The sequence below is a fragment of the Heterodontus francisci genome, chromosome 1 (assembly GCF_036365525.1).
Source record: "Heterodontus francisci isolate sHetFra1 chromosome 1, sHetFra1.hap1, whole genome shotgun sequence".
Taxonomy (NCBI): Eukaryota; Metazoa; Chordata; class Chondrichthyes; order Heterodontiformes; family Heterodontidae; genus Heterodontus; species Heterodontus francisci.
In genome coordinates, this window is record NC_090371.1 from 105,624,053 (window position 1) to 105,637,198 (window position 13,146).

The window sequence follows — 13,146 nt, forward strand, 5'->3', positions numbered from 1 at the left end:
TCTGCTCGCAGGTGTCTGTCCAGCTTTCACTGCACTCCCCTGTCGCACTTTGACTAGGTGCGGCATCACCCTCACTGTTGATTTGCCTTTTTTGGAACTTTCCTTGTCTTTGCAGGTTTTTCTAAATGCTGTTAGCAGCCTTGGTAGGGTGCCTCTTTGGCCTGCATTTACTTGGGACGGTGTGGCGTCTAATTGTTCCAACAGTTCAGGATTGGCTAACCGGACAGTAGGGGATTCCAGTTGGGTTTCCTCCCAGCCCTCCTCTAACTTGTCCTCACTGTCCTTTTTTGTCCCTTATTTCCTAACTATCTGACAGACCTGTGCTTGTCTGTCCCCTTTTCTTTTCGGCAGGGGTCCCACACAATTCGCCAGCACTCTGCTGAGGGGTTCCCCAAAAGTCGGTATGGTAATTAGCAATGTAGGTTTTTTTGCAGGTTGGGGCTTTGCATGTGTGGCAAGTTTTACAGAACTCCACCATGTCTTTGTGGCGTTTTGGCCAGTCAAAATGCTGTCTTATGTGGGCTTTGGTTTTTCGGACACTGACGTGTCCGGTCATTGGAAGCTCATGGGCCATTCTTAATATTTCTTTACGTATCTTGGCAGCACCGCTAATTGGTGAACCACTGTCCACTCTTCGTCCACAGGTCTATGAGGAGGTCTCCACTTCCTCGTCAGCACCTCATTATTTAAATAGGAGACCTCAAGGACTCCCTGTGCTTCAGTTTCAGCAATCTGTGCTAACTTATTGAATATTGGGTTGGCTTGAGCCTCAACTAGGGAAGATCTGTTTAACCCAGTCTTTGGGTCCTCTAACTTCACAAAGAAGGTTTCAGATTTTTTTTTTTAATTTCCAAAATATACTTTATTCATAACCAGAAGATAGGAGGCATCTGTCTGTAGTGCCAGTTCAGCCTCCTCTGATGGAGTTTGTTTGGCCATGGGCCGAGTCACCACACAGTCAGGGGAAATGCAAGGGACCCTTTCCTGTAACTGCTTGGTCTCCCTAAAACTACTGGGGAAGCTGCCACCTTTGCCCCCGCCAGATCATTATCCAGGAGCAGGTCGAACTCATCCACAGGTAAACTAGGGACAATCCCCACAGTTACTGGTCCTGAAACTAGGTCACACTTCAAGTGCACCCGATATAAACGTATGGGCATACACTGCCCTCTGATACCAGTCACTAACACTTGAGCATTCACTGCACTCTCCTGGTAAGTTTCAGGGATTTTGTTAGATCTTCCAGCACACTCAGCGGTTAAAGCTGCAGCCTGCTTTACTGTGTTTGCCATCAGGGCCCCTTCTGCACTGGTCTGGTGTTCCATGATTACTCCTACTGGTTTTCCTGTACTTTCCAGCAGTCAGCTCAAAAGTGCCCTGCCTTGTTACAGTGGAAACACACAGGTTTTCGGGTCTCTTTCCTGCTCTCCGGTCCTTTTTTTTGGGCTTGGGAAGGGTGTGGCCAGCTTTCCTTTTTTGCCCAGGACTGCTCTGGCTCCGATCACCCTCCCACCTTTTAACCTTTTCGTGGTTGTGGGGGTGACCAAGGAAGAGTTTCCCTTGGGGTAAGGACTTGTGTACAAGGGTAAATTCATCAGCCAGAACTACGGCCTGACTGCCTCTTTGAACCTTTTGTTCCTCTATGTGGATTTTAATAGAAAGGGGAAGTGAGTTTTTAAATTCCTCGAGATGGATCATCCTCTGAGGTTTTCATATATGGGCTGTACCTTAAGTGCCCTTATCCACTGGTCAAAAGCAAGCTGCTGAACTCTTTATGGTTCCGGTACGAGCTCATCCACCCTCAGGATAGCACTTTTAGTCATCTCATAATCTGACGAACTTTCATTTGTCAACAGTGAATGAACCTCATCGGCTTTTCCTGTTAGCTTGCTTTGTCCAGCTCTCGGACGTCTGTTTCAGCTATTTTGCAAGCTTTTCAAAAGTGACCAAAAATGCTTCCCCCCACCCCCACCCCCACCCCCACCCCCATTGAACTTTGGAATCAACTGGAAGAACTTTGAGCTCAGCTCGCAGTCGTGAGCTAGGTGTAGCTTCAGCACTTACCATGCTTTCACTGGGTGTACTGGGTCTCTTCTTCTTCTTTGGCCTCCTTGTCTCAAGAGACAATAGGTAAGCGCCTAGAGGTGGTCAGTGGTTTGTGGAGTAGCGCCTGGAGTGGCGAGAAAGGCCAATATTAGAGTGACAGACTCTTCCACAAACAAAAAATTGTTTGTCGGGGCTGTTACACAGTTGGCTCTCCCCTTGCGCTTCTTTCTTTCCTGCCAACTGCTAAGTCTCTTCAACTCGCCACACTTGTGATCAATGTCACAGGACTTCATGTCGCGTTTGCAGACGTCTTTAAAGCGGAGACATGGACGGCCGGTGGGTCTGATACCAGTGGCGAGCTCGCTGTACAATGTGTCTTTGGGGATCCTGCCATCTTCCATGCGGCTCACATGGCCAAGCCATCTCAAGCGCCGCTGACTCAGTAGTGTGTATAAGCTGGGGATGTTGGCCGCCTCGAGGACTTCTGTATTGGAGATACGGTCCTGCCACCTGATGCCAAGGATTCTCCGGAGGCAGCGAAGATGGAATGAATTGCGACGTCGCTCTTGGCTGACATACGTTGTCCAGGCCTCGCTGCCATAGAGCAAGGGACTGAGGACACGGGCTTGATGCACTCGGACGTTTGTGTTCCGTGTCAGTTCGCCATTTTCCCACACTCTCTTGGCCAGTCTGGACATAGCAGTGGAAGCCTTTCCCATGCACTTGTTGATTTCTGCATCGAGAGACAGGTTACTGGTGATAGTTGAGCCTAGGTAGGTGAACTCTTGAACCACTTCCAGAGCGTGGTCGCCGATATTGATGGATGGAGCATTTCTGACGTCCTGTCCCATGATGTTCGTTTTCTTGAGGCTGATGGTTAGGCCAAATCCGTTGCAGGCAGCCGCAAACCTGTCGATGAGACTCTGCAGACACTCTTCTGTGTGAGATGTTAAAGCAGCATCGTCAGCCAAGAGGAGTTCCCTGATGAGGACTTTCCGTACTTTGGACTTCGCTCTTTGACGGGCAAGGTTGAACAACCTGCCCCCTGATCTTGTGTGGAGGAAATTTCCTTCTTCAGAGGACTTGAACGCATGTGAAAGCAGCAGGGAGAAGAAAATCCCAAAAAGTGTGGGTGCGAGAACACAGCCCTGTTTCACGCCACTCAGGATAGGAAAGGGGTCTGATGAGGCACCGCTCTGCTGAATTGTGCCTTTCATATTATCATGGAATGAGGTGATGATACTTAGTAGCTTCGGTGGACATCCAATCTTTTCTAGTAGTCTGAAGAGACCACGTCTGCTGACGAGGTCAAAGGCTTTGGTGAGATCAATGTAAGCAACGTAGAGGGGCATCTGTTGTTCGCGGCATTTCTCCTGTATCTGACGAAGGGAGAACAGCATGTCAATGGTCGATCTCTCTGCACGAAAGCCACACTGTGCCTCAGGGTAGACATGCTCGGCCAGCTTCTGGAGCCTGTTTAAAGCGACTCAAGCAAAGACTTTCCCCACTATGCTGAGCAGGGAGATTCCACGGTAGTTGTTGCAGTCACCGCGGTCACCTTTGTTTTTATAGAGGGTGATCATATTGGCATCGCGCATGTCCTGAGGTACTGCTCCCTCGTCCCAGCACAGGCAAAGCAGTTCATGGAGTGCTGAGAGTATAGCAGGCTTGGCACTCTTGATTATTTCAGGGGTAATGCCGTCCTTCCCAGGGGCTTTTCCGCTGGCGAGAGAATCAATGGAATCACTGAGTTCCGATTTTGTTGGCTGTACGTCCAGCTCATCCATGACTGGTCGATGCTGGGCTGCATTGAGGGCGGTCTCGATGACAACATTCTCCCTGGAGTACAGTTCTAGGTCGTGCTCAACCCAGCGGTCCATTTGCTTGCGTTGGTCAGTGATTGTGTCCCCGATTTAGATTTGAGGGAGGTGATCATCTTGATGGTTGGCCCAAAAGCTCTCTCAATGCCATCATACATTCCACTGATGTTTCCGGTGTCTGAGGCCAGTTGAATATGACTGCATCGGTGTTGCCAGTAGTCATTTGCGCAGCGCCTGGCTGTTCTTTGTGCAGTGTTTCTGGCTGCTTTAAGTGCTACGGATGTTAACTCGCTGGGGGCTTTCTTTGTAGTTCAACAGTGCAATGCGTTTAGCGGCTATGACAGGTTCCAGCTCTTCAAAATGAGATTGAAACCAGTCTGCATTTCTCTTCACACGTTTGCCATAGGTGGTCACAGATGGCATCTCTGATGTGGGCCCACTTGGTCTCAGCATCCCCTGTGGGAGTGTTTTGAAGGGCTTTTTCAAGTGAATTTAGAAATTTTTGTAACAGCTGTGGATAAGAAATTCTGCTCGTGTTGATGCGCGGGTGGCCCTTCTGCTTGGAGTGATGCAGCTTCTTTGGTTTGAGTCTAACCTTGCTGCACACCAGGGAGTGGTCGGTGTCGCAGTCCGCACTGTGGAAGCTGCGTGTGACTTGAACACTGGGGCGGCGCAGTGGTTAGCACCGCAGCCTCACAGCTCCAGGGACCCGGGTTCGATTCCGGGTACTGCCTGTGTGGAGTTTGCAAGTTCTCCCTGTGTCTGCGTGGGTTTTCTCCGGGTGCTCCGGTTTCCTCCCACAAGCCAAAAGACTTGCAGGTTGATAGGTAAATTGGCCATTATAAATTGTCACTAGTATAGGTAGGTGGTAGGGAAATATAGGGACAGGTGGGGATGTTTGGTAGGAATATAGGATTAGTGTAGGATTAGTATAAATGGGTGGTTGATGTTCGGCACAGACTCGGTGGGCCGAAGGGCCTGTTTCAGTGCTGTATCTCTAATCAAAAAAAAAGGAGGCTCGCCTTGTGACGATTAGGTCCAGCTGGTGCCAACGACGTGATCTTGGGTGCCTCCATGAAACCTGGTGACAGGGTTTGGTGTGAAAGAACGAGTTGGTGATGCAGAGGTCAGGCAGTCTCTTTCCATTCTCATTCATCCTTCCAATACCATAGCGCCCAAGGCAGGAGGGCCATGAGTCATGGTCGGCCCCAACCCTGGCATTAAAGTCCCCCAGCAGGAACAGGTGTTCGGTGTTGGGGATTCTGCTAATATTATGGAGTTCCTTGTAGAACTTGTTTTTAGCTTCAGGTGGGGAGCAGAGTGTTGGAGCATAGATGCTGAGTAAGTGTACTGGACCAGAGGCGGTGAGCAGTCGGATGGACAGTATGCGTTCCGAGCCATTTGAGGGAGGCTCTATCATGCTGAGCAAGGAGTTTCTGATGGCGAAGCCCACTCCATGCTGTCTTGGTTCTTCAGGATCCCTACCCTGCCAGAAGAAGGTGTAGTCTTGCTCTGTTAGAGATCCACTCGCAGGGAGGCGTATCTCCTGAAGTGCTGCAATGTCTACATTGAGTCTACTGAGCTCGTTGTTAATGATGGCGGTTTTCCGAGAATCGTTGATTTGTGTAAGATCTTCCGACAGGCCAGGACACATAGTTCTGATGTTCCAGCTTGCAAAACGAAGGGCTGGTGCCTTTTTTTCGTGCTGTTTGGTGCTGTGTTGCAGTCCACTTTTCGGGCAATGACCCTGAGCTCCAAGCACCCATTGAAGCAGATGGACTGTGGCGGGACAGAACCTTATTGACCGGGGGCTGCCGGGTTTGAGACAGGCGGTAGCTGTCCAGTGAGGTGCGATGACCTCTCCCACTGACAATGGCAACCCGTGGCGCCCAATCTCTACGCCAATTGAGCTAGACATAACCCGTCCGAAGAAGGGTCACTGACCCGAAACGTTAACTCTGCTTCTCTTTCCGTGTTGTTTCGGTCGCTGTGAGGCGACTGGAGTGACCTCTCCATGGCGCATGCCTGGGCGAATGTATGGAGGTTGAGAGTTGCCCAAGCGTCAAAACCCCCCTCTCGGCCTTTCTGGTGGGGTCCAAAGGAGTGCAAAGAAGATGGTTCCTGGGCTATGAGCTCCCGAGGAAGCTCCCTTGCTGTGCAACTCTATCCATGGCCATCTGCTCCCTTTCTTAGTGCTTTCTCCCCCAATCTACCCTCTTAAACTGTTTTAATTCCCCTGGCTCTTTATTCAGTACATTTTAGCCCTAACTTCAAGTTAACAACTAGTTAATGTTACCTGGGCCCGCTGCCCTCCCCCAGCCATACCTGCTCTTTGTTTTCCTCATTGAGCACTCAATGAAATTGAATGAAATCCGGACGAAATTGCAAAGTACAGTTGGTGATACTCTGATCTTCTATACTGTTCTCTACACCGTACAGATTGTCTGTGGCCACGGCGTGCGTTAAGTCCATTGTAGAGAGGAAGGAGCAGCGGAACCCTAGGGTAATAAGACTATTACAGAGGGGAAGCCTTGTGAAAAAGGTGCCCCGAACACGTAAAAAGCCACGAACGGCTCCTCAGCCACAACTTCAAAGTGCCTGCAGGAGATGTGAGGTTCGTAGCGCATCTGCAGCGCAATGTTGGTGAATTCCTGCTGGTACTGGCGCCCGAGGCTGTCGTTCACCTCCCGGAGGACGCGGATGAGCTTTCCCGGCGTAGATGGTGGGAACTGAGGAAATGGTTTATTACCTGCACCCCTTCCCCCCCCACCCCCCACCCCCTTCCCCTTCCCAGCTCCACTCTCCCAGCTCGCACCCCCTCGCACCCCCTTCCCTCCACCCCTCCCCCTCCTCCCACCTGCATCCTCCTACCCCTGTGTAAAGGCCTTAACAACCCCACTGCCTTGTGGGTGTCTCAGGAGAGACCAAGGCTAAGCTAGTAAACCCTAACAGAAAATCCAGAGCGGAACCCCGTAGGCGGTCATGTGTCACCTTTGGCATGTTTCCGGCAGTTCCTACAGTCATACCGGTACTGGGTCACCCCCTAGTTAATTCAAGCTGCCTTAGTTCTCTTTCTTCCTTCTCCTTCTGGAAAGTTCTCTTTCCTTTTTCCCTTTCTGGACACCCGCTCTGTTCTTTCTCTCTCTGGAATTCTAATTTGAGTCTCCTCTGTTCTAATTGTATTTTTGCTAACATTCCCCTGTCTGTTTCTGACTCTAACCCTGTTACTGAATCTTAAGGTTCAAGTCAAAAATGGTTGGCCACAAGTCTTAGGCTTTCAGATTTCTTAGCTTTTGTATAGAAAGTAAATCCCTAACTGCCCAGTTATTTTCCTTAACTCTTCAGTGAATCGTGTTACGACCGAGGCGGGAGAAGTGCACTGTTTGTTCTAGTCCCAGTTCTCCACAGGTCACAACATTAATTTAAATCTTCCCACTTACCAATTCGGTCAATCATATGCTCCTTTTCCCAGAATAAAACACACCGACCAGATTTCTTTAATAAACAACAAAATCATCAGTTAATTATAAAACAATTCTTAACCAATAATGAAGTAAACATACACACACAGATTGAATTATTAAAACACCTTATTTATCCTAGCCCTTCTCTCACACACGCATCCATACACCCGGTTAACTGGAAAAATAAAAGGGATTTTTGTCGATCGTACTGTTGCAAAGAAAACTAAAAAAAAAACACTTCAGCGGGGATTACTTATTCTTGGCTTTGGTTTGCCGTCCCAACTGTGTATGGACGGCTGTCACTGGGATATTCCTAGAACTGTTCCTTCCAGGTGATGTTGAAGATAAGTTTGGGTAGGCTTTCCAAGAAATGCAGCTACTGAAGTTTCACATAGGTCTTAAAGCGAAAATGCGACAACAAGGTTTGAATTCCCACACATCGATGTGCAGGGTTCTTCAAATACAGTTGGAACTAGGAAACTTACACACTGGAAATGCAGGATTTTTTTTCAAGAGAGAAATGATCTGGGTCTTGTTCTGGCAGGCACAAACCAATTGTCTCTTGTAACAGTTCAAGCTGAAACTAAAAACAGTCCAGAAGTCAAGCCTCCTGACCGCTAAAAATCTTGACCTGTCCTTCTTTGTAAACATTTCCCCAAGTCAAAAACGACCCCTGCTGGGTGATTATCCACAGACAGGTGCCTTCCAGTAAAACTAGCTTACAAGACAAATCCAGGAACCTTCTGGTGACTTTTTAAAAAAAAAACAAAGTTCAGCATCTCTTCCAAGGTTCCAGATGAATCAATGTCCATAATTCAACTATAAGTCCTTGAACTATATTTAACAAAGAAAATCAAAGTACTCTCGTAACAATAGGGCCTTTAACCTATCCCAAGTTACTTCACCCTGGCTTAGGAAGGTACTGGCCTCGAATGTGGACATGTTAGTATTCTTGCACTGAAACACAAGAAAACCTGTATTGAAGTTTTATAATTTTTTTTTTTTTACTAGGGATCTATTTGTTTCCCACTTCAAATTTCTCATTTGTCATTGGGTTACGATCCTGGACTCTAGCCCCAAATTTCTGTTACGGTTAAATGACGAGGGGGTCACAATCGCCCCTCTTGCCCTTCCTCTTCCTTGACCCCAAAAAGGTTTATTCCTTTTAAACAGTGGTTGTGCTTACCACCTCCTGAGTGTTTTACCTTTATGGTGGAAAGTACCAATCGGACAGGTTTTCTTGAGTTTAAACAAGAAAGAAGTGAGTTTATTATACCTAACAATCTAACACCGATTTAAAATAAAAAATATGCTACACATTCATGCGCACATTCACATGAGAATCTCACATACATGTAGATTAGAGGGAAGCATTAGATGGTGGTTGGATTAGAGTCCAGAATAAATAAAAGTTAAATACTCAGTCTGAGGCTGGATGATTTGCTGGTCTTCCGGCTGGATTTGTATTCTTGAAGTCTTGTCTGGTCAAAGTGCACTTGTGGTTGGCCCGCTTTGCTCAGGGTTTTCTTGGAGGCAGAACTTTTCCCCTGAAGCACTCTGTAGGCTTGGAGGGTCCACAGCCACACAGTTTTCAGCTTGATGTTTTCTGAAGGGAGATAGAGAAAGGGAAGCACACAGCCGTCTGCTACTGCACGCACCAAGTTACTGCTTGTCTTTTTGCCCAAGGGAAACAAACTCAGCTTCCCATGAGATGGACAGATGATCACATGGTTCTCTCAATCCCCTTTGTTTTTCATGAAGTCCAAAGTCTAAAACCCAAAAATCTCTCTCAGACAGCGTTGTCAGTGTTTACCCCCAGAGGGACGTTCTCCACTTATGAATACCTCGAGATAGCTTTGAATGTCCTGCTAATGAAGATGATCTGGATAATCTACTCAGTTAGCCAAAGCATTGTTCTGGCTGGGCTTCTTTTTTGACTTTTGTCTCCAGTTCAATCTCCTGGTATTTCAGATGTAAATTGCGGTAGCCATCTTGGCTGCCAGTTTTTAAAAGTTAACGTTAGTATTTTTTCCATTAAAAGTCTAATGTAATTTTCCAACCGATTAATATTTCTCATTTGGCTATCATGTTTTCCTGACAAAATAATTTAATCAACAACTGTCCCCCAGTGAACTAAAGCCCTTCTTAGCTTGAGTATCAGATTGCCAAGTCTTCTATGAAGCAGGGTGACCCAGTTCCAATCTTCTGTCTGCAGGCTTGTCATCTTGCAGGTATCTTGATTGCAAAATCATCCTGCTTATCTCCCACAACTTCAGATTGTTTTTCTCTTCAGATCAACTGTTGACTTTATGGTTTTTTCTGTTGATGTACATTTATACCAGTCATGCAAGGGTATAAACTGTTAAATTTTTGTTCATATGTCAAAACTTTGCAAATAATCTGATAATTAGTACTAGTCTAAACTTCTATCTGTGACTCTGGGGTGGTAATTATGATTTAAAAAAAAATCCAAATTGATGTAGACATATATTCTATTGGTAGTTCATAGCAGGTGACATGGCACAGCCAAATTTAATTTTATTAACATATGTTTGCTTCAAACTTTGCAAACAATCAACGCAGGGTATTCATATTCCATGTATATGTGCACACTGCTGAATATTTGTAGTGCAAAGGAGGTTTTATGTGAGGTTTTCAGCTGGTTCTGTGCATTAGTTAGTTGCAGCAATATCGTTAAGGTCCCAAGTATTTGTTGGAGCTCAAATTGGAGAAAAACATAAAAATTGTGCAATATGTTACCAACTTAAGTGTGTCTCCTTTTATATTTTTTCTTTTTAGTTCTTCGTAAACTGACAGTGCATGGGTTTATGGAACCTCACAAGAATTTAGAAGTAATGGTACGTAATTTTCACACATTTTCTTTTACTTGCAGAAATTTGAGGACACTGTCTCCACTGTCCTGAATTTGTACCTTGAATGAGTGGAACACCTGACATCACATTGAAAAAGATGTCAGAGTTCAACCAAGTTGTTTCAGTGCTATCATGAATTCTCTGCCTGATTGATTGAATCAGGGGTTAATGTTTGATGTGGATGTCTCTACCTGAGAATAGATTGAGGACCTATTTGAAAATCAGTAAATCTTCAGTTACGCTGAGGAAAACAGTGGATTAATAAATCATCCAACAGGATACTAAACTATCCAGACCAGGTGGATCTGGTCTTCAGTGAATTAAATGATCTCACCCAGCTTAGTGTCTAAAGGGTGCTACATTTGGCCTTCACGAAGATAGGTAAAATCACCCAGGTTGCCATTTCTGATTGCTTTTTAGTGACCCCTGCTGGAGAGTGCTCCTTTGTGGAGGTTTGATCATGATTGGTTATACCCAAACACCATTTTTCAACTTCTGCAAATACTTAAATGCCTCGAGCTTGGACTCCCATCAACCTTTGTGCAACTTTGGTTCAACATCAGTGTCATTTCCTCATTTCCCCATGATAACTTCTCCTGTCTTTACCTCTAAGGGACGTTTGTTTACTTTTGCTACTCACCTTTTTATGTATTGATAAAGGCTCTTGCAATTTGTTCTTATATTCCTGGCTAGTTTACTGTCATTCTATTTTTTCCCCAGTTTTATCAACTTTTTGGTTATCCTTCGCTCGTTTCGAAAACTGTGCCAATCCTCAGACTTAACTCCTCCCAGCATTGTAAACCTCCTCTTAATCTAGTCCCATCTTTAATTACCCTAGTAAGCCAAGGATGTCTTACTCGGTTCTTTCTAAACGGAATGCATTCGTGTTGAACATTTTGAATCATTTCTTTAAATGTTTCCCACTGTTCATTTACAAGCATACCTTTTAGATTATTTACCCACTCAACTGTAGTCAGCTGTCCCCTCTATGTAATTGGCTTTGTTTAAGTTTAAGATTCATGTCTTGGACTTCAGTATTTCGCTCTCAAACTTAATATGGAATTCAGTTGTTTTTTTATCTCTTTTTCCCAGAGCATCTTTTACTGAGATTACTAATTAATCGTGCCTCATTGCACAGTACTAAAATAGCTTTGTTCCTAGTTGGTCCACAACATATTCTAGGAACTTGTGCGAAAGCATTCTACAAACTAAAGGCCTACTCAGGTCACGGAAAAAAAACCCGACTTGAACCCGACAGAACCACATTGGACCTGGTCCGAGTCCCTCCATTTTTTCCCATGCCCGACCCGAGCCCGACCTGACCACCGGAATGTTCCCTTTACCTACCTTGCGGTTCACAATCTGCGGGAAGCTGCAGCATGAGTGTGATGACATCATAGGGACGCTCACTGTGCAGACTCAGAGTTTCCTTCTTTGACGTCCTGGACTCCCAACTCAGGTAGGTTTTTTACTTTTACCACTTCTTGCTGTATGTGTCCGGCCCGACCCGACCCAGGCCCAAAAGCCGGACCTGGAAGAGCGACCCGACCCGAACCCGATGCATGTTATCGGGTCCCATCGGGTTCAGGTTGGGTAGCAGGCCTTTACTACAAACTCATCTTTCAGACTATCTTTGCCAATTTGATTTGCTCAGTCTACATAAAGATTAAAGTCCCCCACAATTAATGCATTGCTTTTGTTACAAGCTCCAATTATTTCTCAAGTCCAACAGTAAAACTGCTGTTATGGGCCTATAAACTACTCCCACCTTCCTTAAAGAACATTAATGAAGCAGATGGGTTTTTACGCCAATCTGGTAGTTTCATGGTCGTCATTAGTGAGATTAGCTTTTCATTCCAGATTTAATGAATTGATTGAGTTTAATTCCCTGAGCTTCTGTGATGGGATTTGAACTCGCGTTTGGATCAATAGTCCAGGGCTCTGGATTCCTAGAATGAAGGGATACCTGGTTCATGCCACAACACTTTCACAAATGGAGTGTGCTAGGGTCTGAAGTTCTGTTAATGGATGATAAATACCTGGTAGTTCAAGATAATAGGGTGAACAAGTGTTGGGTGTTAATTAGTTAATTGTATTCAAGTGTGTATATATAAAGAAGCGACAGCCAGCACTGGCTGGTGGTATTTGGAGAGCAGAAGTAAGCTCTGTGACAAGCAATAAATAATCTCCACCAAAGCACCCTAATCTCAGTGTCTTCTTCACAAAAGGCTTGGAGATTTCTCTAACATTGGTAGCAGAGGATGGTTGCCTGAAAGTGAAGATTGGAAACTAAGATTTGTTTTCAGACAGGAGATTAGAATTGGAGTTTTTTTTGAGAAAGTTGTATTTGGAGTTTTTTTTGAACAAAGGTGACTGAAACCAAGTGTAAGGTGTTGGGATATGATTTTCCACTGCTGTTTTGTGAAGCCAAATCTTATGATCAGTGGAAGAATGAAGTTGATGTATGGACACAGGTTATTTCTTTACCTAAAAGGAAGCAAGGAATGGCCCTTGCACTTTCACTTCCCACCAGAAGCAAGATCAGGGACAAAGTGTTCTTGGAGCTAGAGGCTCATCATTCGGATGATGAGGAAGGTTTGGACAAACTCTTGAAATATATGGATAAAATTTACATGAAAGATGACTTATTTAGTGCCTATGAGGCGTGGTTGGACATTGATAAATTTAGAAAAATGGATGGTTCTTCCATAGAAGAATATATTGTGGAGTGTATCCGGCTATATGCAAGGTTGCAGCGATTCGGCTTGGAAATTCCTAGATCAGTACTTGCCTTCAAATTGTTGGATTATGCCAGGATATGGATAGACTCTTGGTATTAACCGGAGTTAGATTCAATGAAAAAGATACGCTGTTTGATCAGATGTCTGACACCCTAAAAAGAATTTTGGCATAACATTCCTTTCCAGCCGCTTTCATGGGTTC

The 13,146-nt window shown here is 45.4% G+C and overlaps 1 protein-coding gene across 4 annotated transcripts in view; it reads left to right on the forward strand.

Moving 5' to 3' along the window:
- ipo11 (importin 11) overlaps positions 1 to 13,146 on the forward strand; it is an 837,351-nt gene that overhangs the window by 143,895 nt on the left and 680,310 nt on the right. For all 4 annotated transcript variants that reach the window (XM_068034109.1, XM_068034083.1, XM_068034101.1 and 1 more), the window contains exon 7: positions 10,130 to 10,188. In XM_068034109.1, the coding sequence (XP_067890210.1) occupies positions 10,130 to 10,188 (59 nt within the window). The remainder of the gene's footprint in view (positions 1 to 10,129; positions 10,189 to 13,146) is intronic.